The sequence below is a fragment of the Balaenoptera ricei genome, chromosome 19 (genome assembly GCF_028023285.1).
Source record: "Balaenoptera ricei isolate mBalRic1 chromosome 19, mBalRic1.hap2, whole genome shotgun sequence".
Taxonomy (NCBI): Eukaryota; Metazoa; Chordata; class Mammalia; order Artiodactyla; family Balaenopteridae; genus Balaenoptera; species Balaenoptera ricei.
Window position 1 is genome coordinate 12,653,005 of NC_082657.1, and position 23,274 is coordinate 12,676,278.

The window sequence follows — 23,274 nt, forward strand, 5'->3', positions numbered from 1 at the left end:
GATTGGCGGTGCCAGAGACGCTTCGCTGAGCAGAGAAACGGATTTGGTCAGGAGTCCGGGGACAGAATCGAGATTCCAGATTAGGTAGACGCGGACTTGGGGGCGGAGATACGAATGCAAAGAAGGGAGCAGGGGTAGGAGCCGATCCAGAGCTGGGGCGTACTGATCTCAAAGGCAAGGATGAAAACTAGGATGGTACGCATGATACGCACAAATTAACCTCCTACCTCCCTTTGCGGATAATCCTCCAAGAAATCCTAGAAAACCTCTGCTCTGTGATTTATGTCTTCCTCATGGCCCAATTGGCTCATTCCCAATAGTTCAATAGTTCTCTTATTGGTCTAGAGAAGACACTATAATCCCCCAGTTTGGCTGTTTAGTTGTTCCATCTTCTCATATGTTTGTAATATCTAAGCTCAGGAGCCCACCTCTGGTACCCAGCTTGGAGCAAAGAGCTTTTAGTCCGTGAAATTCTGCCTAGCAACCACTGACGTTACCACAGTCAGTGGGTTGATTGGCTAGATTCAGAAGCCTGGGGAAACACTTCCTTTCTAGAGACCCACCACAAAGACCACAGAGACCCATAGTTTGCACTTGGCTGATGTATTTGCATAAAGTCAGCGAGAAACAACAGCAGAGACAGCGGTAGACTGAGCTCACTGGCAGTAGAAATCCCATTGCTGAAAAAGAGAAAGGGGAAACAGTGGGGAGAAAACTAGCGGTCACACCACAAAGGATCCAGTGGTTTTAGCAAATGCTGCAGCCACAGGCGCCAGGTTTGGCTGCACAAGTGCTATGCAAATTAGCCTAGAGCTCTCTACCCTTTGCATCTCTCAATCGGACTAGGATTTAGAAATCACTCCTCATTCTTCAGATGAGAAAAGGCAGGGGATTTGTGCCAGCGCATACAGCTAGGATGCCAGGGAGCCAAGGTAGGAGCATCTTTGCCCAAGGGCCCTCCCTCCAAGTCCCTGCCAGCCCCCAGGACACTCACATCTGTCTTCACATCAGTTTTGCCAGGCTTCAGGGTCTGGTCTTCGCGTACAATGCTACTGGGGAAATAGCCCAGGCGAGCAGCTACGTCTCCATAGTAATCTCCCTGAACCTGGCGAAGAGGAGTTAAAAGCCGGGGTCTGGGAAGATGGCAAGCTCACTCCTGCTGAAGATCTTTGCACTCTCTTCTCCCTGATCTCGGCTTGGCTTGCTCCATCCTTGTCATTCCAATCCCAGCTTGAAGTCACATGCTCAAAGGTCCTCCCTGACCACCCCATGTGAATTAGTCACCCAGTCACCTTATATTAATTCTCAAAGCAGCACATACTTGCTGATATTTTTGATGGCTTGTCCCCCTCCATTAGAATAAAAGGGGTCGTTCTTTATTGTACCCACCATAGTAGGTGCCCTAATAATTGCTAAACAAAGTAAAGTAGACCACAATAGCCTCCCCTCCAAAACTATATTTCAGTTCACTCCCTCAGATTTTCCCTTCAGGTGAAAAATCAGGGTGCACGCCCACCCCAGCCACCCTACCCTTTCCTCCTCTGTTCTCCCAAGACTCACGCTGCCTCCCCAGAAGAGCCGCCCTCGGCCCTTCAGCTTGGAGAAGACATACACGACTTGGCCCTGGCGTATGGTCAGGAAACGGCAGTCGGGGGCCACGTAGTCCTGAAGGGCCACGGCCATGGAGATGGGGTCTGGGGAAGGAACAGAAGGGAGTGACGGCACCCTCCCCACAGGCTAGCAATCCAAGCCCCCAACGCCCCCAACCCCCAACTCTTACGGCTGCATTCCTCATCAGCACACAGCTTCCGGTCGGCCAGCTTGGGCATCGGGTGGCCCCCGACACTAGGACCTGGGAAGGCAGACAGCAAGACAACACCTAGAAACACCGAGGATGAAGCCATCGTGGACTGTGAGCAAGAGAGAGCCTAAGGGAGGAACGGGGTCTCCACTGCCCTCCTGCCCTCCCTCTCCAGCAGCACAAGGAAGCCTGTGTTCTGGGCCTTGTCCCCGCCTTAAACCAGCCCCAAATGTCACCCACACCACCTAGAGTCTGCTACCCAGCCAGAACCATTTCAAGGACAGGGTGAGGGCTGCCAGCACAAGCAAACACCCAGATAGGCTCCAGGCAGCCCAGGCCACTCCAAGTAACAGCCACCCCCTCAACAGAGACGGGGTTAAGACAGGCAAGTTAAGATATTCAATTCCATCTTTTATGAGTTGGCTTGGGGACCTGGGCCCCTCTGCTCTCCCCCACAGGGACAGAACCACAGAAGCCAGTATGGAAAAACCACCTTGGAATTTCCTGTGCTGAGGGGCAGCAGAACAAGGCAGCCCTTTGATTGCCAGGAATAGCCCCAGCTCCCAAGTATGGAGTGAATATTATATGTTGGACCTTAGGCTAGGCGATGCCCTGCCACGATCTCTGTTTATCCTCATAAGCCACTTCCTGACTGGGTGACCTGGGCTAAGCTATTCCTCCTCCCACAGCCTCACCTTTCTCATCTGAAATAGAAATAATAAAAACTAGTAGTTATTTATAGAGCATTCACCATGCATATTTTTATTAACTCAAATGTATACTCTGCACCACCTTTAAGAGGAGCGATCATAACCCCATTTTACGTAGAAATGGAAGCACAGAGCCTTAAAGAACTTGTCCAAGGTTACAGAGTTGGGAAGTAGAGGGGCTAGATCTGGCTCCAGGCCCACACCCATCACTACTGATCTTGGAGCTCAGTCAGTTGCCCAGGGTCAGAATGAGAAAGTGGCAGAGGATTTGAACTCAAGTCTCATTTCTAAAACTGTGCTTCAAACCATATGCCTGAAGACCCACCTCTTTCCTCAGGTATTCTCACCCCTGGTCAGCAAGTCCGAACTTTAGTTTTTAGGGGAAGCGGATAGACATACACAGGCTTGGGGTGGGGAAGAATTCATCAGGGGCAAAGACTGGGCCTAAGCCATCTCCACATACCCAACACCCAGCACCAAGTACCATGAGAGCATCAAACAGCTCTACTCCAGTACCACCTCCTCACCTTGATCACCCGTTACTGCTCCCCAGCTCCACCAACACATCACCCCATTATGTCAGTTCTGTTTCTATCAGAACCCAGCATTTGAAATTAGCTTGTTTATTTCATTTGCCACCGCACAACCTGTGGCAAGAACAGTACTTAGTGTGTAATAGGTACTCGGCAAGTTATTTGCTGAATTTATTCAGTGCCCGGTGGGGCGGCAGTGGGGGGTGGGGTGGGGCGGGCGGTGCACCACAGTATTAACACAGGAAGAGTCCTCTTTGCACAGGAAGAAAATGAAGCTCAGAGTGCAGACATCAACTGCCCATGGAGGAAACAGCCAGGGAGCCCCCCAGCAGGCGGACAGTAGAAACCAGGATCCACGGACCACAGACCCCGCGTTCCCACGAGCCATCTGCAATAACACTGCGCCATTTAGTGAAGATGGCAATCGCCTTCCCCTTTTCATCTTTCAGATCCTACAAGGCGAATGTGTGCATCTGGTGCCACAAACCCTGATGTTCAAACGCTTCCAACACTGATGTTCCTCTTTAATGGAGTGAGTGGAGCAGGAGGCTGGGGCTCAGAGCCCTGACAGGACAAAAATATCCAGCGAGAATTTAACACTATGTCTTATTGTATTTATTTTTGTGGTTAATTTTCTACTTCTGGCAAGTGATCGCACTGTCCCATCTATATGGTGTGAGAAAAGGTTTTAAGCTATATATATATATATATATATAAAAATATATATATATATATAAATATAACATACTTTAGTCGATTTAAAAATTGCCAGGTCCGGTGTATGACAGACTGCAAAGGAAGGTCCCCCATTCAATCTCCCCTTCTTATCCATAGCTTCAGCAGGGTACGTGACTGTCCAGCCAGGAACCACATTTCCTAGCCTCCCCTGCAGTTGGGGCACTGGAGGGGAGGTCGGTTCAGCCATCTGCCCGAAGCTCCTGGCTGGCATCTGGCCAGCGGGGGAGCAGCTGTGTGTGAACTGGCCACACTCCTGGTACCTGCATCTGATCAGGAGCTTCCCGTGTGTGAAGTTTAGGCACTCCCAACGGCAGCACTGACATCTTCCTGAACCCTAGAGGCTGCAGCTCAACCGAGGGCTGCAAACTTGAATTCAAATGTCTCCAACCCAGACTGCCATCACTAACATCCTTCCGACGATTTCATGAATACCCAATTCCCTTCCCTTTCTTCCTGAAGTACCTAGAATGGTTTCTGTGGGACTCTTACTATGACAGAAGGCATTTTTGTCTAGAAAAAGATGAAGAAAAACCTCTTTCCTAACACTCTATCACGTTAGAAAATTATTGGAATCAACATGCAAGTCTACGAAGTGAATGGTGTGCCATTAAAAGTGGCATCCTTGCGCAGTACAGAACCTACCCAACTGTACCTGACAGCATGGGTTTTAATTTCCTGCCCTGAATGCTGACTGAGACAAAATAAAATTCTGCCAAAGTGGTAAAAGTGACTTTAGTTTGGACAATGTTGCTACACTATTCTGGGTTTTCCCAAGGTTGCAAATCCCCAACATGCTGAGAGGCCCAAATGCTCACACTACTCTGATGTGCAGGGAAGGGAAACACACAGGACAAGAAAATAAAAACAACAAATGGTTGTGAAAAAAACAAACCTCAAAAAAACACTTTAATTCCAGCCTAACAGCGCCAGGTGCAATGTCTGGGGACAGACTCTGGGTACAATGCTGTGTGGCGACCATTCACTCACACACGGCTCCAAGAAGGCCCCCGAGGGGGACTTACCTTCAGGGGGCTGAGCCAAGGGGGGGAGGGGTGGCCCCAGAACAGGGGGCAGAGACATGGGGAAAGGGTGCTACTTCTTGGCAAAGGAGATCTTCATGGCGTTGTTCTGGGTGATCTTGAAACCCTGCAGGGCGTCGCGTGCGGCCCCTGCCTGCACCTCATTGTCAAACTCCACGAAGGCGATGTCGTGCCGCCCTGGGACCAGCCGGACCTCCTTGAAGCCAGGGAACCTGAGAGATGGTCAGAGACCTCAGGAATCCAGACTTAGCACTTCCCCCTAACATTCTGGCATCCAGGGGGTAGGGGCCAGGAATGTTGCTAAACATCCCACAATGCAGAGGACAGCCCCAATAACAAAGAATTATCCAGCCCAAAATGTGTATGTTGCTAAGTTGATAAACCCTAATATAAAAAAGTGTGCACAAAGGAAACATACCATTTAAAGAAAACTGTTAACATGAGCACCCATGCAACCATAACCTCCATCAAGACAAAGAACACTGCCCCCTCCCCACCCTCCACGTCCTCTCCCAATCGAAGGAATCACAGAAATAACCATTCCAGAAATAACCACCATCCCGACTTTCATGATCTGCTGTTTCTTTCACTTCCCTCTTCTCATTCCTTACTTCCTTCCCCATTAGGCAACCATCCTCATGTTTACTGGTTATCCTTTTTTCCATGAGTATCCTTAGAAAATATGCATTGTTCTGTGGACATGGTGTATGAATGAATGGTATTCTTTTTCTGTTTTATTGTTTCTCAAAATTGCCTCTTGGCACTAGTATAAAGAACCATGTACGCTGCTCTTCCTGGTCCCTCTAACTGCCACGTGGCATGCAGTCGCGAGCACCTGCACTTGACCTCTCCCTTCTCCCAGGCTGCCTCTGGCTCCCTGCCACACTGTGAGGAATGACCTACCCACAGCCTCTGGGGCCTCGTGTTAGAATTTCTGTAGGATATACAGTTAGAAACAGGTACAGATGAAAACGGTATAGGTGAACCTATTTGCAGGGCAGGAATAGAAACGCAGACGCAGAGAATGGACATGTGAACACAGGGGGGTCAGGGGAGGGTGGGATGAATTGGAGATTAGGTTTGACATAAACACACTACCATGTGTAAAATAGATAGCTAGTGGGAACCTGCTGTATAGCACAGGGAGCTCAGCTCGGTGCTCTGTGATGGCCTAGATGGGTGGGATGGCGGGGGGGGAGGGAGGTCCAAGAGGGAGGGGATATATACACGCATATAGCTGATGCACATCATTGTACAGCAGAAACTAACACAACATTGTAAAGCAATTATACTCCAATAAAAAAAAAATGTGGGGAGAAAAAAAAAAAAGCAGCAAAGCCACCAGGTGAGTATGACTAAACAGTGGCCAGTTACCCTACACAACGGCCACAGTGGTCTGCATCCCATCTGCAGAGCACGCGGCGTCAAGCATCCCCACCTCCCATACTTGCCGTCTAAACAGGCTGACTCCCACCAGTCTAGCCAGTGTTCAGTGACATCTCACTGTTGTGTGACTTGCCTATGTCCAATTTAGAGACTGCAAAGATGAGACCCAGAGCCTGGACCGCCACCGCAGCCCCACGAAGGCAGAGGACGGCCCACCCGCCCTGCACCGCTGCCCTCCACACCCCGCCGCTGCGGGCCCGACTGCAGCCTCCTTGTAACCTCTAGTCGTTGTCCCGCCTGTGCAGCCCAAGCAGGCCTGGGACTCCACCAGCAGAGCTGTGAGGCTCGCCCATCCCCACCGTGCCACCTCCTGGCCATCACCCTCTGGCCCCCGGTCAGCCACAGGCCCCACTTACTGGTTGAAAAGCATGGAAAGCATGAGCTCGTTGGTCTCTTCAGGCAGGTTGGTGAGGAACAAGATGTGATTTGGTGGATTTTCTGAAAGCTGCAGGAGAGCGACGGGAGCCCATTGAGTCTGGTCGGGGATCTACAGCCCTCCTGCTCTCCAGCCCCTGCCCCACCCCACCCCCGCCCCTTCCTGAATTCTTTCTAGTCCTTCACCTGACATACCCCGTGTTGCTGCCTGTCTTGCCCCCCCCAGACTGTAAGCCACAACAGAGCACTGCTGTGCCCATAAGCAGGTGCTCAGAAGTTCACTAAATGAACCTAGGTGCAGCCCACCCCCACTCCAGCCTCACCGTGACCTTCCAAAGCTGCTCCAACAAACACACCAACTTCTGTCCCAGGGCCTGACGCCATTGCTACATCCTCATCCTCCAGTATCACCTTCTCAGGGAGGCCTGCCCAGACCACCCAACCTAAAACAGTGCTCCCACCGGCCCCTTGCCATTCCTGTCTTCTGACTATAGCAGACCCCAGGAGGACCAGACACTTACAGGCTGTGCAGGTGGCATCTGTCCCGGCATAAGCTGCTGTGGAGGCATGGCCCCTGGTGGGATCTGGCCAGGTGCGAGGCCCGGAGGCGGGATCATGCCGGGGGGCGGCATGTAGGGAGGCTGGCCCGGCATGTGGTGCATGATGCGGGGCGCCTGAGTCATCGGCGGCATGCCCTGCAGGGAGAGAAGGACAGGACTGAGAGGGGCGCCAGCAGGTGGGAGGAGGCGTGCTTTCAGTGTCAGCAGGCAACAGAGAGAAGAAAAGGTTGTTACAGGAAACCCAGGGTGTGAGAGACACAGGGAGAAAGATCTAGTCTTGGAAAAGGCAAAAAAGACACCCAAAAAGGGATGGATGGAGCAAAACAAACCCAAAGTCACAGCAGACATTAAATCAAAGGTTTAAAAAAAATTTTTTTTTAACATATAAAATTGGTCAGGGGGACTTCCCTGGCGGTCCAGTGGTTAGGACTCTGAGCTTCCACTGCAGGGGGCGCGGATTCAATCCCTGGTCGGGGAGCTAAGATCCCGCATGCCATGTGGCGTGACCAAAAAAAAAAAAAAAAAAAAAAAATCGCCAGAACGGCCTAACTTTGTTTAGAGACATATGAGTAGAAAAATAGCCTAGGAAAAAAAATAAAAACATTATCAACTAAAAGGGGTGGAAATAAACACTGTAAGCAGCATGCTGTACTCCTGCTTCTAAAAATAAACTTCATGGAAAAAGAAACAGACCCAAAGAACAGACAGTGGAAGGCAGAGGTGGCTGGGAATGGTCAGGGCAGGTGCATGAAGACGTGGGAGGGCTGGTGGCAAGGGGAAGGGAGACAGCCTGAAGGCCAAGAGCATGTGCACCCAGGGGAGACAGGAGCTGGAATCACATCTAAGAGTCAAAGGTGGACAGAAAGCTGGGCACAGAAGAGTGGAGAGGGTAAGAGTGGCGAAGCTCGATGGTAAGCCAGACACCATCACCGACACAAGACAAAATAGAGTGCAACCCATCAGAAAAGCTGATGTGGAGGTTCGGAGACCTGAGTGGGTCCAATTCGTCCATTTTTCTTTAATACTTTGTGCTTTCTATATCCTGTTTAGAAAACAGGATGTTTCCACTCTTTATGCCCTCACCAAGGTCACAGACATTTTCCTGTTTTCTTCTAGAACGTTTATTGTTGTAGCTGTCACGTTCAGGTCTATGATTCACCTCAAAGTAACTTATACATTGTTAAGGCAGGGCTAACTTTTCCCCTTACAGATAACCAATTGGCCCAGTATCATTTATTAGGGAAAAAAGCCCTTTTACCACTGGACTGCAAGTGGTACCTTGACATACATGGAGTGACTACATACACGTGTGGATGTTTCAGGACTCTATTCTGCCCAATGGTCCATCTTTCTACCCTTATGCCAATACCATACCATCTTGATTACTATATACTGCAGGCCCCCAGCTTTGTTCTCCTCGTCTGCCTTGCTTTGCTTTTCCAGACATTTACAGACAGCCCGTCTGTCCCCACAAGTCCCTGTTGGGATTTTGATTGGAATCATGTTGAATTTTAAATCAATTTGCAGAGAACTGAAGTCTTAATAGCAGTGAGTCTTCCTATCCATTTGCTGAGTTCGTCTCCAATTTCGCTCAGCCATGTTCTATAGTTTCAGTGGGTGGCCTTGCACATTTTTTGTTGAATTTACTCCTCGGAGCTATTTTTCAATTTGAAGTCTACTTGTCTGTGGCCAACATGTAGAAATAAAACTGACTTCTTCCATACTGACCTTATATCTGGTGACCTTGTTAAATTAAATTCTTTTTAATCCTAACAGTTGTTTAGTAGTTTTCTCTGGATTTTCTACACAGACATTGACTTAGAAGACACAGACAGCAAAATCAAGGTCAAGGAGAAAGAGAAAACAAAAGACTGAGACACAGAGAAAGATCCTGAGAAACAGGCAGGCAGGCACAGACATTTCCAAGTGGAGATACCGTCACTCACATGCTGAACCCCTCCCTAGAGACAGGTACACAATCTCTCTAAGAAAAATGGAAGGGGGGGTGGTCTGAATCCACAAGGGGAGACCCCTCCCCACCCACCCCCAAGCCAGCCCACGTGGCTGAGGAAGCCCTGGTGGTGAGAAGGCCGCGCCTCTGGGCCCCAGCTCACCGGGACAGGCCCCTGCACGGCGCCCACCACAGGGGCGGCCGCCCCACCCTGCACAGCCTTCTTGGCAGCCGGGGTCTCCTGGCTCTTGGGCTTCCTCTTCTCCCGCTTGCGGTCCCGCTCCACAAAGGTGCCCTTCATCTTGGCAATGATATCCGAGTCAGTCTTGGCGTACTGGATGCGCTGCCAAACCGAGAGCAGAAGGGTTAAGGAGACTGGTCTGGGGCCAGACCACCCGGATGCCAAATCAGACCTTGCCAGGAGCTTGGTGAGTAATGTCACAGAAATCGCTTGGCCTCAACGTCCTCATCTGTCAAACAGGGACTGCGGTATTTCCCACTTCAAAGGACAATCGTGAGGACGATGAGTTAAAATGCTCCAAACGGTGCCTGGCACACAGCAAGTGCTCAGTCAGTGGTTGTTGAGATCCTGAAGGGAAGATGGGACAGCCCCGAGCATCAGGCCCAAAAGGAAGGAAACAAGGTCAGGACAGGAGCACTGTGCAGGGGGGTTTCCATCACACAAGAAGAGAACTGAGTCTCCAGGCTAAATCTCATTCATTCGGCAGTTTATGGAGCACCTATATTTGCTCTGGCGGTACAGCAATGAGCAAATCACACAAAAGCCCCCGCTCTCATGGAGTCTGCTTGCTGGGAAAGATATGACAGAGATTAAAAAGTGAACTGGAGAAGGAGATGTGAGGAGCTGAGAAGAAATGAAATTTTCAGAGTGTGGCCAGGAAAGACCTCAGTGAGAAAACACTGGTGTAGAGACAGAGGGAGGGAGGGAGCCACGCAGACATCTAGGGAAAAGAGCATCCTAGCAAAGGAACAGCCATCAGAGCTAAGGAGTGCAGGGTGTTCAAGGAAAAGCAAGGAGGCCAACACAGATGAGGAGGGAGAAAGCCAGGAGCCATGGAGTGTCATAAGCAGGCGAGTGACGAGCTCTCACCTGTGACTCCCAAGGAGCGCTGAGGCCACAGGATGGAGAGTGGCCTGTGCAGGCGTCGAACCAGGGAGTAGGGGGGCGGCTGGGACCAGGTGGGTGGCAGGGGAAGAGAAGAACGGGTGGAGGGTTTTGTTTGTTTGTTTGTTTTGGGGGCTTTTTGGTTTTTTTCTTTTATTTTTTTGGTAGAGGTTTTGAAGGTAGAGTTGACGGGACTCACTGACAGAACTCACAGTGGCTCAGTGCTTCGTATGGTCCAAGCAATGATTTCAGAGAAAAGCAGGGGAGGAGGGGCCACACGAAAAGATTTACTGGTTTCAGTCCTCAAAAGTGAGTTCCTGGCTGCTCCGGAGAAGCAACGGAAGATGTGGCAACTGTGGGCTCGCTCACCCAGAGGCGACAACAGGCAGGAGTCAGCGCGGCCCCCTCCAGAAGGCGGTGAGGGCTCCGGCTGCCCCGCTAAACCCGGGGCCAAGGTCTTCCACATGAAGCGACCTGCCTGGGACCTGCAGGCACTGACACTTCTCTCACCTCCCCAAGGGAACTGGTTCAGGGAAGCATATTACAATCAGGTGAAACTGGAAAACTGACTGAGGAACAAAGGAAAAAGTCCAAAGAACCAAAAACATCTCCCACTGATACGGCAGGAATTCTAGTTTGGGGCAGGGACTTTAAGCCACTCCTCACCTCCTGGACGGCAGTCCCCACGGCCGCCCACTTGGCCTCCTGAACATCCGTAATCCACTTCTTCCCATCCCACGGCCCCTGCCCTGGTCCCGGCCCAACCCCACCACCTGGGAGCCGACCCAGCCTCACCTTCACAACGGAACCCCATCTCCCTCCTAACCCCCCTACCCAACAGCCAAAGGCAGCCCCCAAACCCTCCCTTGCTTCCCCAGCACCCTCGGAATCAAGTCCACTTTCAGGACCAACTCCAGCTCCTTAGCCTGACTTCTGACTGGCTCTCCAGGCCAGGCCCTCCCACCACGTCCCAGCCTTCACTCCAGCTAAGGGAACTTGACTCACTTCCTCAACTACACGTGCCCTTGGTTATCTCCAGGCCTTAGTCCACTGTCTTTCTCCCTCTCTTCCTCCAGCTACTCTTCTCCAAGTCTTACTCATCCAGAAAGGCTTCCCGGCAAACTCCCAGAATGGGTGAGAGGCCGCTCCTAAGCTCCCCCAGCTCTGTGCACTTGCCCGGTCCCAGCCCCGACCCCTCCCGGTCGCCGCCATCTGGAGGCAGGCGTGTCTCTCCAACTGCACTGTGGCCCCGAGAGGGTACAGCTGGGCCTTCCCTTGATCACTGTGCTTCCACAGCCCCAGCGCAGTGCACAGTGGATGCTGAGGACCAGCAAGAGAAACTCCCGTCCTCAATGGTCTGGACCACAGGCGACAGGAAGTGCAGAGCCACCCAGCCTGCAGCAGCACCTTGCACAGGCACACACCCACACCCTCCACGCCCGGTGCTCACCATGGGCTTGTCGTAGAAGGGGAAACCCTGCATGGAGCGCAGGGCGTTGGTGGCGCTGCTGACTTCCTTGAAGATGACAAAGGCCTGGCCCCTCATCTTCAGGCTTCGTGACACCAGGATATCCAGGATCTGGCCAAACTGGGAGAAGATAGCGTACAGGGACTTCTTCAGCTCTGCGGTGGGGGGAGGAAAGACCCATAGGTGACTGGAGGCCTTGCTATCATGTCCTGCGTCTCGAGCTCCCATTTACAGAGAAGACGCAGCCCAGGAGGGAAACCATCAGCCCACTGATGAGTACAGAGCAATACCAGCAGCAGCCCAGAACCACTCAAGTGGTCGCGTGCACTCCTCTGTAAGAGATCGACGGTAACAGTACCCACCCCACAATGTCGCTGTACGAGCAACGTGAGTCACACATACAAAGGACACACGGTAAATGCTCGATAAACGCGAGCACTTCTTCTCATTGTCTCCAGCACCTTGACACACGCCCCTCTGATGCGGCCCTGGCTGACTTCTACCACCTCATCTCTCCCCACACTCCACCTTCACTGGCCTTCATACCTCCAGCCACACTGGCCTTCCAGCCCTTTCTCAGGCCATCACAGCAACTCTGCCTCAGGACCTTTGCGCTGGCTGCTCCCTCTACTAGGAGCATCCTTCTGATGTGTACATGGCCTCCTTCCATTCAACCAGGGCTCAGCAGATAGGCTGCCACCTGAGGCATTCCCTGACCGCCCTGTGTAAATAAGTGCCCTCTCATATCACTCTCCCCCACTCCTGGGACCCTGCTTGCTCTTCCTTCATGGCATTTCCCACCTCCTGACATCATGTTTGTTTACTTGTTGTTTAGCTCTCCTTCTGAAGAGCTACAAGCCTGTCTTATTACCTTATCCCCATGAGCAGTACGGTCACCAGCACACAAACCTCCAAAACCATTTGCATGAATAAAGGTACCATTAAATGATTTATGGAAATAACTTCACTAAATTCTTACAACTACTCCATGAAGCAGCGGTTATAACTGTCTCAATTTTACTAACATGGATAGAAGCTCTCAGAGGATCTGTCACTGGCCCAGGAGGAGTATCCCAAGGGTGCTGGGAAGACCCTGAAGAGCCAGGACCAGGACAGGGACAAGGACCCAAGTCCATCTGAACCCAGTACCACCATACCTCACTAGCAAACTGCCACACCTGACAGCCAGAAAAGGGTACCAGTCTTATGCAAAGAAGGTATCTGAGCTTAAGATGCTTGGTCAAAGAGATATAGGAGAGGAAAGAAAAGGCGGGGCAGGGTAAAGAAGGAAGCAAATAGCCAAAAATTCTGATGACATTTCTGTGCTTTGTCTCCACTCCCCATCCCCATGAACCCAGTTTGGGCTTTAGTCATTCCGCTGGACCCTGGGCCTCTCCCCAGTCTCCTTTCTTGCCCACTCAAGTTCACCCTCCACAGCTGGAAAGATCTTTCACAACTGCATCCCTTGCCTGGCTCCCCAAAGCCCTCGGGACAAAGTCCAACGCCTCACCCGGCCCACAAGGCCCCATGAGCCAGAGTGCACCGCTCACTGGAACGTTCTCCATGAGTCATAGGCCTCTAAGTCTCAGACACACAAAACTACAGTACATGTAGTTCCCAGAATGCCCTGGGCTCTCTTTTGCCCCTGGATATTTGCACGTGCTGGTCCAGGTTAGGAACTCTCTTCCCCCACATCATAACATAAATACTGCTTCTTCTACCTGTTAGGCTTTTCCAAAATGTCTCCTTTTCTATGAAATTGAATGAATACCTCTTTCTAGGTGCCCCATCTCAACCCTGACTACTCTGCCTGTGCTTCCCCAATCATGGCCCTGGCTACTCTGGGATATCACTGTCTGGTAGCAGGTCTGTCATCCCTATTGGACTGTGGCTCCATGAAGCTAGGACCAGGACTGTCTCAGTCACCAGTGTGTCCCCAGCTCCACAAAGCACTGGCTGGGCACAACGTTCTAAAAGTATATGAGGGATTTATGTGGCTCGTTTTATTATCTTCAACAGAAACTTTATCGGTAACGTCAAACTTAATCCCAGCGAGCTCCTTCGGTTCTCCTAACAATTTTCTTGAGGCAATAATAAGAGCTAACACTTATCCAACCCTTACTAACCGCTGGGCACCATAAAAAGAAGCTGAATGGAAGTCTAGCTAATATAATCCCCATAACACCCACACAGAGAAGATATGACTTTGCCCAGTCTTCCTATATAGAAAATGAGTGTAAACAAAAAGTGGTAACTTGCTCAAGAAAATGGAAAAGTATGTCTGATGTCAAGAATTGAGTTCTTAAGCAGAACTCCATACTGGTGGTGTCAACCACTTTTCAGTGCTGTGTGACCCTGGGCAAATCATATCACCCCTAAGTCTCAGTTTCCTAATCCAACAGGTCCCTCCTGCAGGGTTGCTGTGAAAGTTAAAAGTAACCAAGATTTATATTTATGTCAGCACCTGGTACCGAGTGTTAGCCATCATTATTGTTCATTTCATTTTCATTTTGAAATGAAACATTTCATTGTGGGCTAATCACTGACCAAGACAGTTGCAGTTCTTACCCTCTTGGAGCTCACAGGCCAGGAAAGAGACAGCCCCATGACAGCCCAGAACAATCAGGGCTTGAAGGGGGATGTCCAGGGTTATGGGAAGTCAGAGGCAGGCACGTGGGCGGAAAAGGGAGGGGGAAGGCATCCTGGAGGAGGGGTCCTGTGAGCTGAAACCTTGAAGCATGAGCAAGTGACCAGGTTAATGGGCAGAGCGTAAGATGAACTGAGGAAATGTGAAAGGCAGAGGAAGCAGCATGTGCAAAGGCCGAGGGGTTAACTCTAACAGTTTGAGTGGACAAGGCTGAGAAAGAGACATGGATGCTGGGGACAGAAGAGGGGGCCGGCTCTTGCGGGATAGCCTGGAGTCCGGACTATCCCGAGAACTCACCATCCTTCTTGATCTTCTCGTTGAGATTGTTGATATAAATAGTGTGGTTGGGGCGGGTCTCGGGAACTGCCATGGAGTGAGTTGCTGAGGTAGGGCTGAAAGAATGAAAAAGTCCCACTCAGCTCTGGGTTTCTGCAAATCCTTCGACCCAACGCGGGCTGTTTAGGGATCTTCCTTTCAAGAGGAAGTCAGGTAAAGCAGAGAGAAGGGAAGAGGGAAGAACAGCTCGGAAAACAAAGCAAACGCAGGACACCGCTTCTCCTCCCCGCGTGGTGAGGGAAATCTCGTGAGGTTTACTACGAGTCCCAGAATGCTCTACGCGACTCAGTAGGCGAGTGTCCTAGGTGGCGATTCCCACTGGCCCACGACCTCAAAGGCGGTCCAAGAGAAAAAGCCCGGATGTAGAGGCAGTTAAGGAGGGAGGGACGACTTTGCAGAGCCCTGTCCTCGAGCAGCAGGAAAAGAGTTCCCCCACACGGGGCGCGGGGAGACCCGGGCGCCAAGCCCTCCCCCGCCAGGCGCCCACGGCCGCCAGCGCCCAAGAATACTCACCGAAAGAGTCTCAGCTCCCGCAAGGGACTTCTGCTACGTTGCTGAGCGCCGACCACAAAACTTCCTCTCCTGGTCCCGCCTTTGTCTTTCTACAAACCAATCCCTGCGCGGAAACCTGGTAGCTTGGCCAATCAGAATCCTGGGCCCAGATTTTTGCCAATCAGAACGGCACTTGGGTTCCCGCCTCAGCAGGAAAACTCCGCCCACCGCCTGCAAGCCTTCCTCCTTTTGCGGCACCCGGGGCTACGGACCAATCAGTGAAGGCCACACCCCCTCTCGCGCTTCCTGCCAATCGGAACGCGGTTCTCGCGACAGTCTTTCGGAGGCCTTTCTTTGGAAGCCTCACTTCTCCCCAGCCGCTACGCGTTCTGTGTCACGTGATTGTTAAAGGGTCGGACACGAGTTACGAGTATTACCTCCGGGTTTGGGAAAGGTTGTGCGCCGCGGCCGCCATTTTGCTGGAAGGGGAGGCGCGTTTTACGTCGCGACTCCGTACCCTATCCCAGCGGTATCGCGGCTCCCAACGACCTCCGATCTATGAGCCTTCCCCAACCCACAAGACTCTTCCTGTTGCGCTCTGATTTCAGGACTTTCTCCACGACTAGGCTGTTTTCCCTGCCAGGTGTCCTTTTGACCTCTTGACCTCTGACTCAAAGGTCAGCTCTAAGGTTCCAAACTCGGGTCTGGGATGCGAAGGGGCGATCTGTTCTAAATTCCCCAAGTCTTTAGCACTGTGGCCGTCAATCCCACGCTTTAGGTGCTTCGTCGCAGGCCTGAGCTTTCATGTCCTGAAATTGAACGCCAGGTTTCCAAATCTAGCCAGGGATAAGAAGTTAACTCCTACTAAGTGTCACTCCTTGAGCCCTGCATCCCAACTTATACCACAAATCTGGTTCCACGTTAAAGGACCCCGTTAACCCTCAGATTCCTTGTGATTTAAGTCAGCCTCAATCCCAGCTCCCAAGGTTCCAGATTTTAGCCCTGGTTTTTTCAGTTCCACTGCTCACCACCCAAAATCTGGAACTCAGTTCTAAAACCTTCCAAATCTCCATCCCTGCGACCAGCACATTTTGGAGGATCCTTCCCTCTCTCATTCTCGATCTTCCAACCCAAGTCACAGACCCCAAAATGATTTCTCCATGCTCTCCTTCTTTAGAGCCACCAATTCCTCCTCCCCAAACCCCTGCATCCCAGGCCCCCATAATTCCACCTCCTCTCCTACCCCCAAATCTCCCGGAATTAGCTTTTCCACCTTCTCCCTCAAGTCTCCAGACCCCTATTCCCCCACCACCCCCACTGCCGCCTCCACCCCCTACCACCGGGTTTTCTCCCCCTCACGTCTTCGGCTTGGAGAAGAGCCAGCTCCTGAAGGAGGCCTTGGAGAGGGCCGGCCCAGTCCCCAGGAGCAGAGAGGACGTGAAGAGGCTCCTGAAGCTGCACAAGAACCGGTAAGGTCCCCATCCCCCTTCCCACCCACCCACCCAGGGTCTCATCCAACCACTTGTCCCCAGATCACTGCTGCCATCTCCTCTTGGGGTTTCCCATTTCCTCAAGGTCAAACAGTCTGACTGCTTCAGCCCCCTTTCTTAGACCCCTTCAGTGGCGGTGTGTCTTCAGCAATGAGGAAAGCTGCCCTCACAAGAGCACCTCGTCCAGTGGGAGAGACAGATCCCTTCCTCCACCAAACAGTGACAGCCCAGAGTGGTCAGAGCCGTGAGGAGGGAGCCCAGAGGGAGTGCCTGACCGAGGCTGGGGGGTCAGTGGGGCCTTCCTGAAGGAGGGGATCCCTGAGTGCTGTCGAGCAAGTTATGCCGGGGTACGTGATGAGGAGAGTAAACAGCTTGTGCCCAGAGTGACATGAAGAGATGTTCTTTTCAAGGACCTGCAAATATTTCTTTATTGGGACAGAGGAGGTGGCACATGTGGGTTTCCCAGGTGGGCAGGAGCAGACCACGCAGGGCATGGGGGGCGGGGAGGCGGGCGTGTGAAGGAAGGTGGACCGTCCTGAGGGCACTGGGGAGCTGTGGAATGGATCTGTGCCCTTCCAGGGAGGGAGAGAGACTGCCTTGAGGAGTAGAGTGGTGAGATTGGAGTCTAGGGGCCCAGGAGGAAGCTGGAGCACCAGGAGATCAGGCAGGAGGGGAGGGGGCTAGACTTGGGCTGGGGCTGAAGGGAAGAGGGACAAGTGACCTGCCCAGACTCACTGAAGAAACTTCCAGCTCTCTAGACAAGTTTATAATCTGCACTAAACGCCCCAACCATAGTGAGGCAAATTTTTTGTTTGTTTGTTTTTTGTTTTGGCCGTGCTGTGCAGCTTGCGGGATCTTAATTCCCTGACCAGGGATCGAACCCGTGCCCCCTGCAATGGAAGTGCAGAGTCCTAACCACTGGACCGCTGGGGAATTCCCCCATAATGAGGCAAATTTAATGCAAGTAACAACTACCTGTTATATGCCAGGTGCTGTTCTAAGTGTTTTTTACTTATTGATTTAACCTCAGCAATTCCATGAGACAGGAACTGTTTTTTTTTTTTAATTGAAATATAGTTGATTTACAATGTCATGTCAGTTTCAGGTGTACAGCACAGTGATTCAGATATATATATATGTAAAAACATATATATATATGTCTGTATATATTCTTTTTCAGATTCTTTTCCCTTATATGTTATTACAAAATACTGACTATATAGTTCCCTGTGCTATACAGTAGATCCTTGTTGTCCAGTAGGGCTTATTTTATAGACAGTAGTGTGCATCTGTTAATCGCAAACTCCTAATTTATCCCTCCCCCTGCAAGATAGGAACTACTATTGTCCCATTTTCCACATGAGGAAACTGAGGCTCACAGAGGTGAAGTCACTTAGCCACAGTGCTTAGGAGAGGAAGGGCATGGCACTGGGGCTCCCTGCTTTGAACCACTGTGCTGTGATAATCATCTCCTCTCATCAGGAAGGTGCCCCCCTCAGCCTTACTCTTTCACTGGCTTTGGGATAGAAATATAAGCACATTGCCTGGCACCTCCTGAGCCCTGGTGGGGGAGATGAGGGAGGGGTTGGGATCACCAAAATATTCTGAGCGGCCTTCCCAGGAATGGGGCTGGGGAAGCGTGTGGGGAGTCTATCAAGGTGATCTCTTAGGCCTGGAGCACTTGTTACCTGGTTTTGCTCAAGGCTGAGTGGAAGGGATTCCCACCGTATCTAACTGCCTGAAAAACAGGTTTAAGAGGGGAAAAGCATTCAGAGTTTGGGTATTGATAAAATAAAATTCATATTTTATGGCAAGATTAGAGAATTTTAAACATGAAATTTTTCTTTGCCCATTGGGGCCTCCTCCCTCCCATTTAGCGTGTATTGTGCGTTTGCATTAACCAGACCTCCTTAGGGGATAACATTTCTTCTTGATCTCATCAAGGGTCACAACTCCTTAGGAGACAGCTTTCCTTCTTAATTTTGTTAAGGGATCGCAATGACCCATGACCCATAACTTGCTTTGTACTTGTAGATCTGGATTGAGTAAGCTGTCAATAATATGTCATTTGACATATAACCAACCCTTTGTCTCAAAAACTTATATATAACTGTGTTTTGATCTCTCACAGGCGGAACAGTCCTCAGAGCTTTCTGAGAGACTGTCTCCCAGGTTATAATCCTCAGGTTGGCGCGAATAAAATTTTCTCTTTCTTTCTTAGATTGACTATTAATTTTTTCATCCATGGTGTAGAGACACCCCTTCTAATAATTTAATCCCTCTAGCTCCTAGTTGCAAAGCTTTTGCACATCTGCTCTTTGCCTCTTCAGTAACTGAGGGAAAGAGCAGGGAGCAGCAGGCAGAAGGATGATTCCCACTGAGCAGATGTGGAAACTGAGGCTGGGGTGGGGGCGGGGTCTCAACAGGGATGAAGGAAGTCTGACCCAGCCAAGAGCGGCCCTCGGGCCTCAGGACAGCTGGGCCCACGTTCCTCCTTCAGCATCCCTGACACCCCACTCCCAGCCAGCCCTCGATGGGGGGGACCCTAGGAGCTGGTTCCCGCATGACCTGAATGCGACTGTGATTCAGTTTCAGAAGTGACCTGCAGTGGATCCTCTTCTGTGCTGACCTGCCCTCCCTCATCCAAGAAGGCCCTCAGTACGTGCCCTAATCCGGGACCCCAACGCCTTGGCCGGCCGTGTGTTCTGAGCCTCTGCCCTCATCAGGCTTTGTGAGGATTGACCCAGGAGTGTGGGAAGAGTGGGTTCATCCCAGGCAGCCTGGGGAGAAGGAGGAGGCCAAGGAGGGGAGGGAGAGGGGGAACCTACCAGGTGAGGGTCCTGGGTGCATGTGCAGTAAACAGTTGGAACGAATAAGCAAGTGATCAAACGAACCTGGTCCATTATCTCTGACGCCACCCTGGCACCTGCTCCTCCTAGAAGCCCAGGTGACATCTCTCCCTACCCTCCCACCCACACCCCCAGCCCTCCAGCCCTGGTTCAGGCCTTGGCCAGCCTCTGTCCCAGGAGGGGGAGTCAGGTCTCCCCACTTGGCCTGGGAGAGGAGAAGGGAATTCCCCCAGGGCGGCAAACCTGTTCCCCACACTCCAGTTTCCAGGCGAGAGGGGGCCCAGGAAAGACACGAGTTAGGGGTTGGGGGGCTGGGCCTGTGTCTCCCCAGGTGCGGGCTGGTGGCCTTGTGGATGGCAGGCACTCTCCTGGCGCCCCTCAGCGGCACCCCCCTGGAGAGACTGGTGCAGGTGGCCATGGAGAGAGGTTACACGGCCCAGGGGGAGATGTTCTCAGGTAGGTTGGGTGTGGAAGGGATTCAAGCCAGGTGTGCTGCAGGAGGGGACTGGAGAGCTTGGCGAGGACACACCGGGCACATAAGGGGGCTTTGTTCCATTCTTTGGGCCCTTGTCCCCCCCCCCAGTAGAGCAGAGTGTCACAAGGTGGACTCTGGAGTCAGGCCACCTGGGGTTTCCAGCCCAGCTCTGCCATTTCCTGCTGTGTGGCCATGGACAAGCAGCTTACCCTCTCTGTGCCTCACTTGCTGCATTTGTTCAGAGAGGTGATGGTTAAGGCGAGAGTTATAGGCGTTGATTCCCGAAAGCCTTTGGCGTGGTGCCAGGCACACAGCGATCGCTCCTTCTGTGTCTGCTCTGTCCCTGCAGTGACTGACATGGGCAGGCTGGCCCAAGAGGCACTGGGCTGCCAGGCAGAGGTGCTCTACGGCGGCCTGGGTGGTCCCAACAGAGACCACGTCCTGCAGCACCTCGTCGCCGGACATCCCCTGCTTATCCCGTATCCCAGGGCCAGGAAGGGAGCAGCAGGGCAGGGGTGGAGACGGGTGGGTCCCAGGGTCGCACCACAGCTTTGGCCTTAACCCCAGTGCCAGCTATGACGAGGACTTCAACCACGAGCCGTGTCAGAGGAAGGGCCACAAGGCCCACTGGGCAGTGAGTTCAGGTGGGTCCCCCCTCCCATGCCCTGTGCCCTCACCCTGGATCTCCCCAGCCCCCTGTCTCCCCTCCTCACATTCTTACCCTCGCACTGGCACCTCCCCACTACCCAAGGCAGGCACCAGGGTTGGGCCGTCCCTGTCCCTACAGGGTACTTAGCAGGGACCTGGCCAGTAACAGGTACTTCAGTGTCCGCCAATCAGGGTCTTCCACAAACAGAAACTCAGAGCGCAGACAAGGATCAGACAGTCTGGGCTGCAGACTTGGTCCAGCCACTTCCAGGCTCTGTGACTCTGGGCCTCCATTGCCCTGTATCTGGAGATCAAGGCGACAGTAGCACCCACATCATAGGCAGAGGACGTAAAACTCTTTGAACGGTGCCTGGTATGTTACACGTCTCAGGAAGTGTTAGCTACGGTCGGCATCCTCGTCTTCCCACCTGCCTGAGAGGAGGCCAGAGCTGCACGTCAGGTGGCCTGGACGGAGGCTCTCTTGTGTGCATGCCTCTCTGAGCATTGCTCTTCTGGACAGCTGGTGACAACTAGGTGACGATGTTTGCTCTGTTCAGTGCCGCCTCAGCACCTCCCTGTGCTGACAGGCCGTTGGAGGCCGGACTTAAAATGCCTGCAGCTCTAGAGCCCAACACCATGGGTCCAAATCCCGGCCGAGCTGTCTGCCTGCTGGCCCGTGCTGACCTCTCTGTGACAGCGTGGGGATGGAGGCAGCACCTACCCTGGAGGGCTGCGGTGGGACTCAGGGAGCCCCAGCCCCTGTCAGGGCTCAGCTCCCACTCAGCCTCCCTCTCTCCTCCCAGGGGTCCTGCTGGGTGCGCAGGGTACGCCCAGCCCGGGCTACGACGAGGACCCTGAGCTGCCAGGCCTGTTCCACCCGGCGCCCGGCACGCCCCGCCAGCCGCCGTCCCTGCCAGAGGAAGGCTCCCCAGGAGCCGTCTACCTTCTCGCCAAGCAGGGCAAGAGCTGGCACTACCAGCTGTGGGACTACGACCAAGTCCGGGCCAGCAACCTGCAGCTGACGGACTTCTCGCCCTCTCGGGCCGCCGATGGCCGGGAGTACGTGGTGCCCGTCGGCGGGCTGCGGGCCGGCCTCTGCGGCCAGGCCCTGCTCCTGCGACCACGGGACTCCAGCCACTAGCCTGCTGCAGCCCCGAGCCCGGGGTGACGGGGCGCAGCCACAGCTCGGCTGTGTCGCCTTTCGCAGAGTGCCCCATCTTCTCTGTGCGACAGCCTGGGGGCTTGGGCTGGATCTCTGAGGACCTCCATCCAGAGATCCTTCATGCAGGGTCCCCCCCCCCCGGAGTCCATCCAGTCCCAATCCTGGGCCTCAGCTCCCCCAAGCCCGTCCCCACAGTATTGAGCACCTACTCTGGGCTGGGGTTATAGCCAGGAGCCCCGCAGACAAGCTCCCTCTCTGCAAGAGAGAGACTGCCCACCGCTCAGACCCCAGGGCTTGTGCACCCCGCCTCGGTATTGCAGCCGCCCGTTTCTGGCTGCTGTCTGCCCCTCTCTCTGGACCCCTTGCTGCTTCCCAGTGTCCATGTGGAGCCGGGGAAGCCTTTTAAAACGCAAACCAGGGACTTCCCTGGCGGTCCAGTGTTTAGGACTCCGCGCTTCCACTGCAGGGGGTACAGTTCGATCCCTGGTCGGGGGTGGGGGGTGGGAGGGTGGGGACTTGAGACCCTGCATGCCACGCAGCACAACCAAAAAACAAAATGCAAACCAGGTCTCAGCACTCCCCTCCAGAGAAGCCTCCAGCACCTACCTCCTCGATACTTCTTGCAGGGCAGGGACTAAACTCGCCCCGCCCCAGGTCACCTCCCTTACCCCAGGCTGTTCTTCCTCACGCTTTCTGCCACCAGCCAGGCATAGTGGCCTCTCAGGTGCCTAGGGTGTCCTGTCTCCCCCACCCCCCGGCCCTGTGTTACACACAATTCTGGAACCGCTCTACCCTGGCTCCTTGTCACTTCCTCCGGGAAGACTCCCTCGGGCTGAGCACCTCCTCCAGCTATGTGTTCTCCTGATTTAAAAACAAAAGCAAAAGCCTCTAAGACTAGTTATTTGTGCCAACCCCTTTACCCCTGTTAACTCATCAAATCCTCCAACCCTGTAAGGAAGGTACTAGATCCTCCCTGTTTGACAGATGGAGAGACTGAGGCCTGAAGAAGTGCAGTCACTGGCCTAAGGTCACATGGCTGGCAAGCGGCAGGGCCGGGATTCAAACCAGGCAGAGTGTACCTATACAGATGGGGGAGGGGGACAGGGAAAGAGAGAGAGCATTTAACGAATACCTATTGCATCCGTTCAGAAAGGGGAGGAACAGATCTGTCTTGGTCACTGCTGTGTCCCCCATGCCCAACAAAGGGTTTTATTAGAAACTACAGTGTAGTGTTTCTTACCCACCCCAGCCTTGACACCCTGGTTGGCACTGTTATCTGGTGCACTGTCCTGGGAGCCCTGGAGGACAGGGCTTGGAGTTGTCTTGGTCGCCCCTGTGTGCCCTGCACAGAGCCGGGCACAAGAGTAGCAACTCAGTGAAGCGGATGAATGAACCCAGCCACTCTGAGCCTGCCTCTGCCCCAGACC

At 52.9% G+C, this 23,274-nt stretch overlaps 3 protein-coding genes across 5 annotated transcripts; 1 reads left to right on the plus strand and 2 right to left on the minus strand.

The window, feature by feature from the left end:
• Positions 1-587: 587 nt before the first annotated feature.
• On the minus strand, positions 588-4,592 carry MIA (MIA SH3 domain containing). Its single transcript, XM_059904561.1, has 4 exons — positions 1,781-4,592; positions 1,561-1,694; positions 995-1,105; positions 588-680 (listed from the first exon to the last, which is right to left on the minus strand). The coding sequence occupies exons 1-4, from the start codon at positions 1,902-1,904 to the stop codon at positions 657-659; spliced, it is 393 nt and encodes a 130-aa protein (XP_059760544.1). The 5' UTR covers positions 1,905-4,592; the 3' UTR covers positions 588-656.
• Positions 4,593-4,657: 65 nt separating this feature from the next.
• SNRPA (small nuclear ribonucleoprotein polypeptide A) lies at positions 4,658-15,318 on the minus strand. Its single transcript, XM_059904560.1, has 7 exons — positions 15,245-15,318; positions 14,693-14,787; positions 11,731-11,903; positions 9,318-9,497; positions 7,165-7,338; positions 6,625-6,713; positions 4,658-5,034 (listed from the first exon to the last, which is right to left on the minus strand). Exons 2-7 carry the CDS (start codon positions 14,763-14,765, stop codon positions 4,875-4,877), a joined length of 849 nt encoding a protein of 282 aa, XP_059760543.1. The 5' UTR covers positions 14,766-14,787; positions 15,245-15,318; the 3' UTR covers positions 4,658-4,874.
• A 317-nt stretch (positions 15,319-15,635) lies between these two features.
• On the plus strand, positions 15,636-22,734 carry ACTMAP (actin maturation protease). 3 transcript variants are annotated; one of them, XM_059904022.1, is made up of 6 exons: positions 15,639-16,692; positions 19,303-19,371; positions 19,894-20,018; positions 20,387-20,516; positions 20,611-20,681; positions 21,489-22,734. In XM_059904022.1, exons 1-6 carry the CDS (start codon positions 16,373-16,375, stop codon positions 21,824-21,826), a joined length of 1,053 nt encoding a protein of 350 aa, XP_059760005.1. In that variant the 5' UTR covers positions 15,639-16,372; the 3' UTR covers positions 21,827-22,734. The 3 variants fall into 3 exon arrangements, with proteins under 3 accessions (XP_059760007.1, XP_059760006.1, XP_059760005.1); XM_059904024.1 differs by lacking the exons at positions 20,387-20,516; positions 21,489-22,734 and having other exon boundaries at positions 15,636-16,692; positions 20,605-20,675; XM_059904023.1 differs by lacking the exons at positions 20,387-20,516; positions 20,611-20,681 and having other exon boundaries at positions 15,637-16,692.
• Positions 22,735-23,274: the final 540 nt, after the last annotated feature.

Coding starts and splice junctions, on each gene's coding strand:
- SNRPA (XM_059904560.1), bottom strand. CDS start 14,765: ATGGCAGTTCCCGAGACCCGCCCCAACCACACTATTTATATCAACAAT. Junction 9,498..11,730: donor CCTTCTACGACAAGCCCATG/GTGAGCACCGGG, acceptor TCGGTTTGGCAG/CGCATCCAGTACGCCAAGAC. Junction 5,035..6,624: donor CTTTCCATGCTTTTCAACCA/GTAAGTGGGGCC, acceptor ACCATCTCTCAG/GTTCCCTGGCTTCAAGGAGG.
- MIA (XM_059904561.1), bottom strand. CDS start 1,904: ATGGCTTCATCCTCGGTGTTTCTAGGTGTTGTCTTGCTGTCTGCCTTC. Junction 1,695..1,780: donor TGCTGATGAGGAATGCAGCC/GTAAGAGTTGGG, acceptor TTCCTTCCCCAG/ACCCCATCTCCATGGCCGTG. Junction 681..994: donor AAACTGATGTGAAGACAGAT/GTGAGTGTCCTG, acceptor TCTCTTTTTCAG/CAATGGGATTTCTACTGCCA.
- ACTMAP (XM_059904022.1), top strand. CDS start 16,373: ATGATTTCTCCATGCTCTCCTTCTTTAGAGCCACCAATTCCTCCTCCC. Junction 19,372..19,893: donor CTCATCCAAGAAGGCCCTCA/GTACGTGCCCTA, acceptor GTGTCTCCCCAG/GTGCGGGCTGGTGGCCTTGT. Junction 20,517..20,610: donor GGACATCCCCTGCTTATCCC/GTATCCCAGGGC, acceptor CCCCAGTGCCAG/CTATGACGAGGACTTCAACC.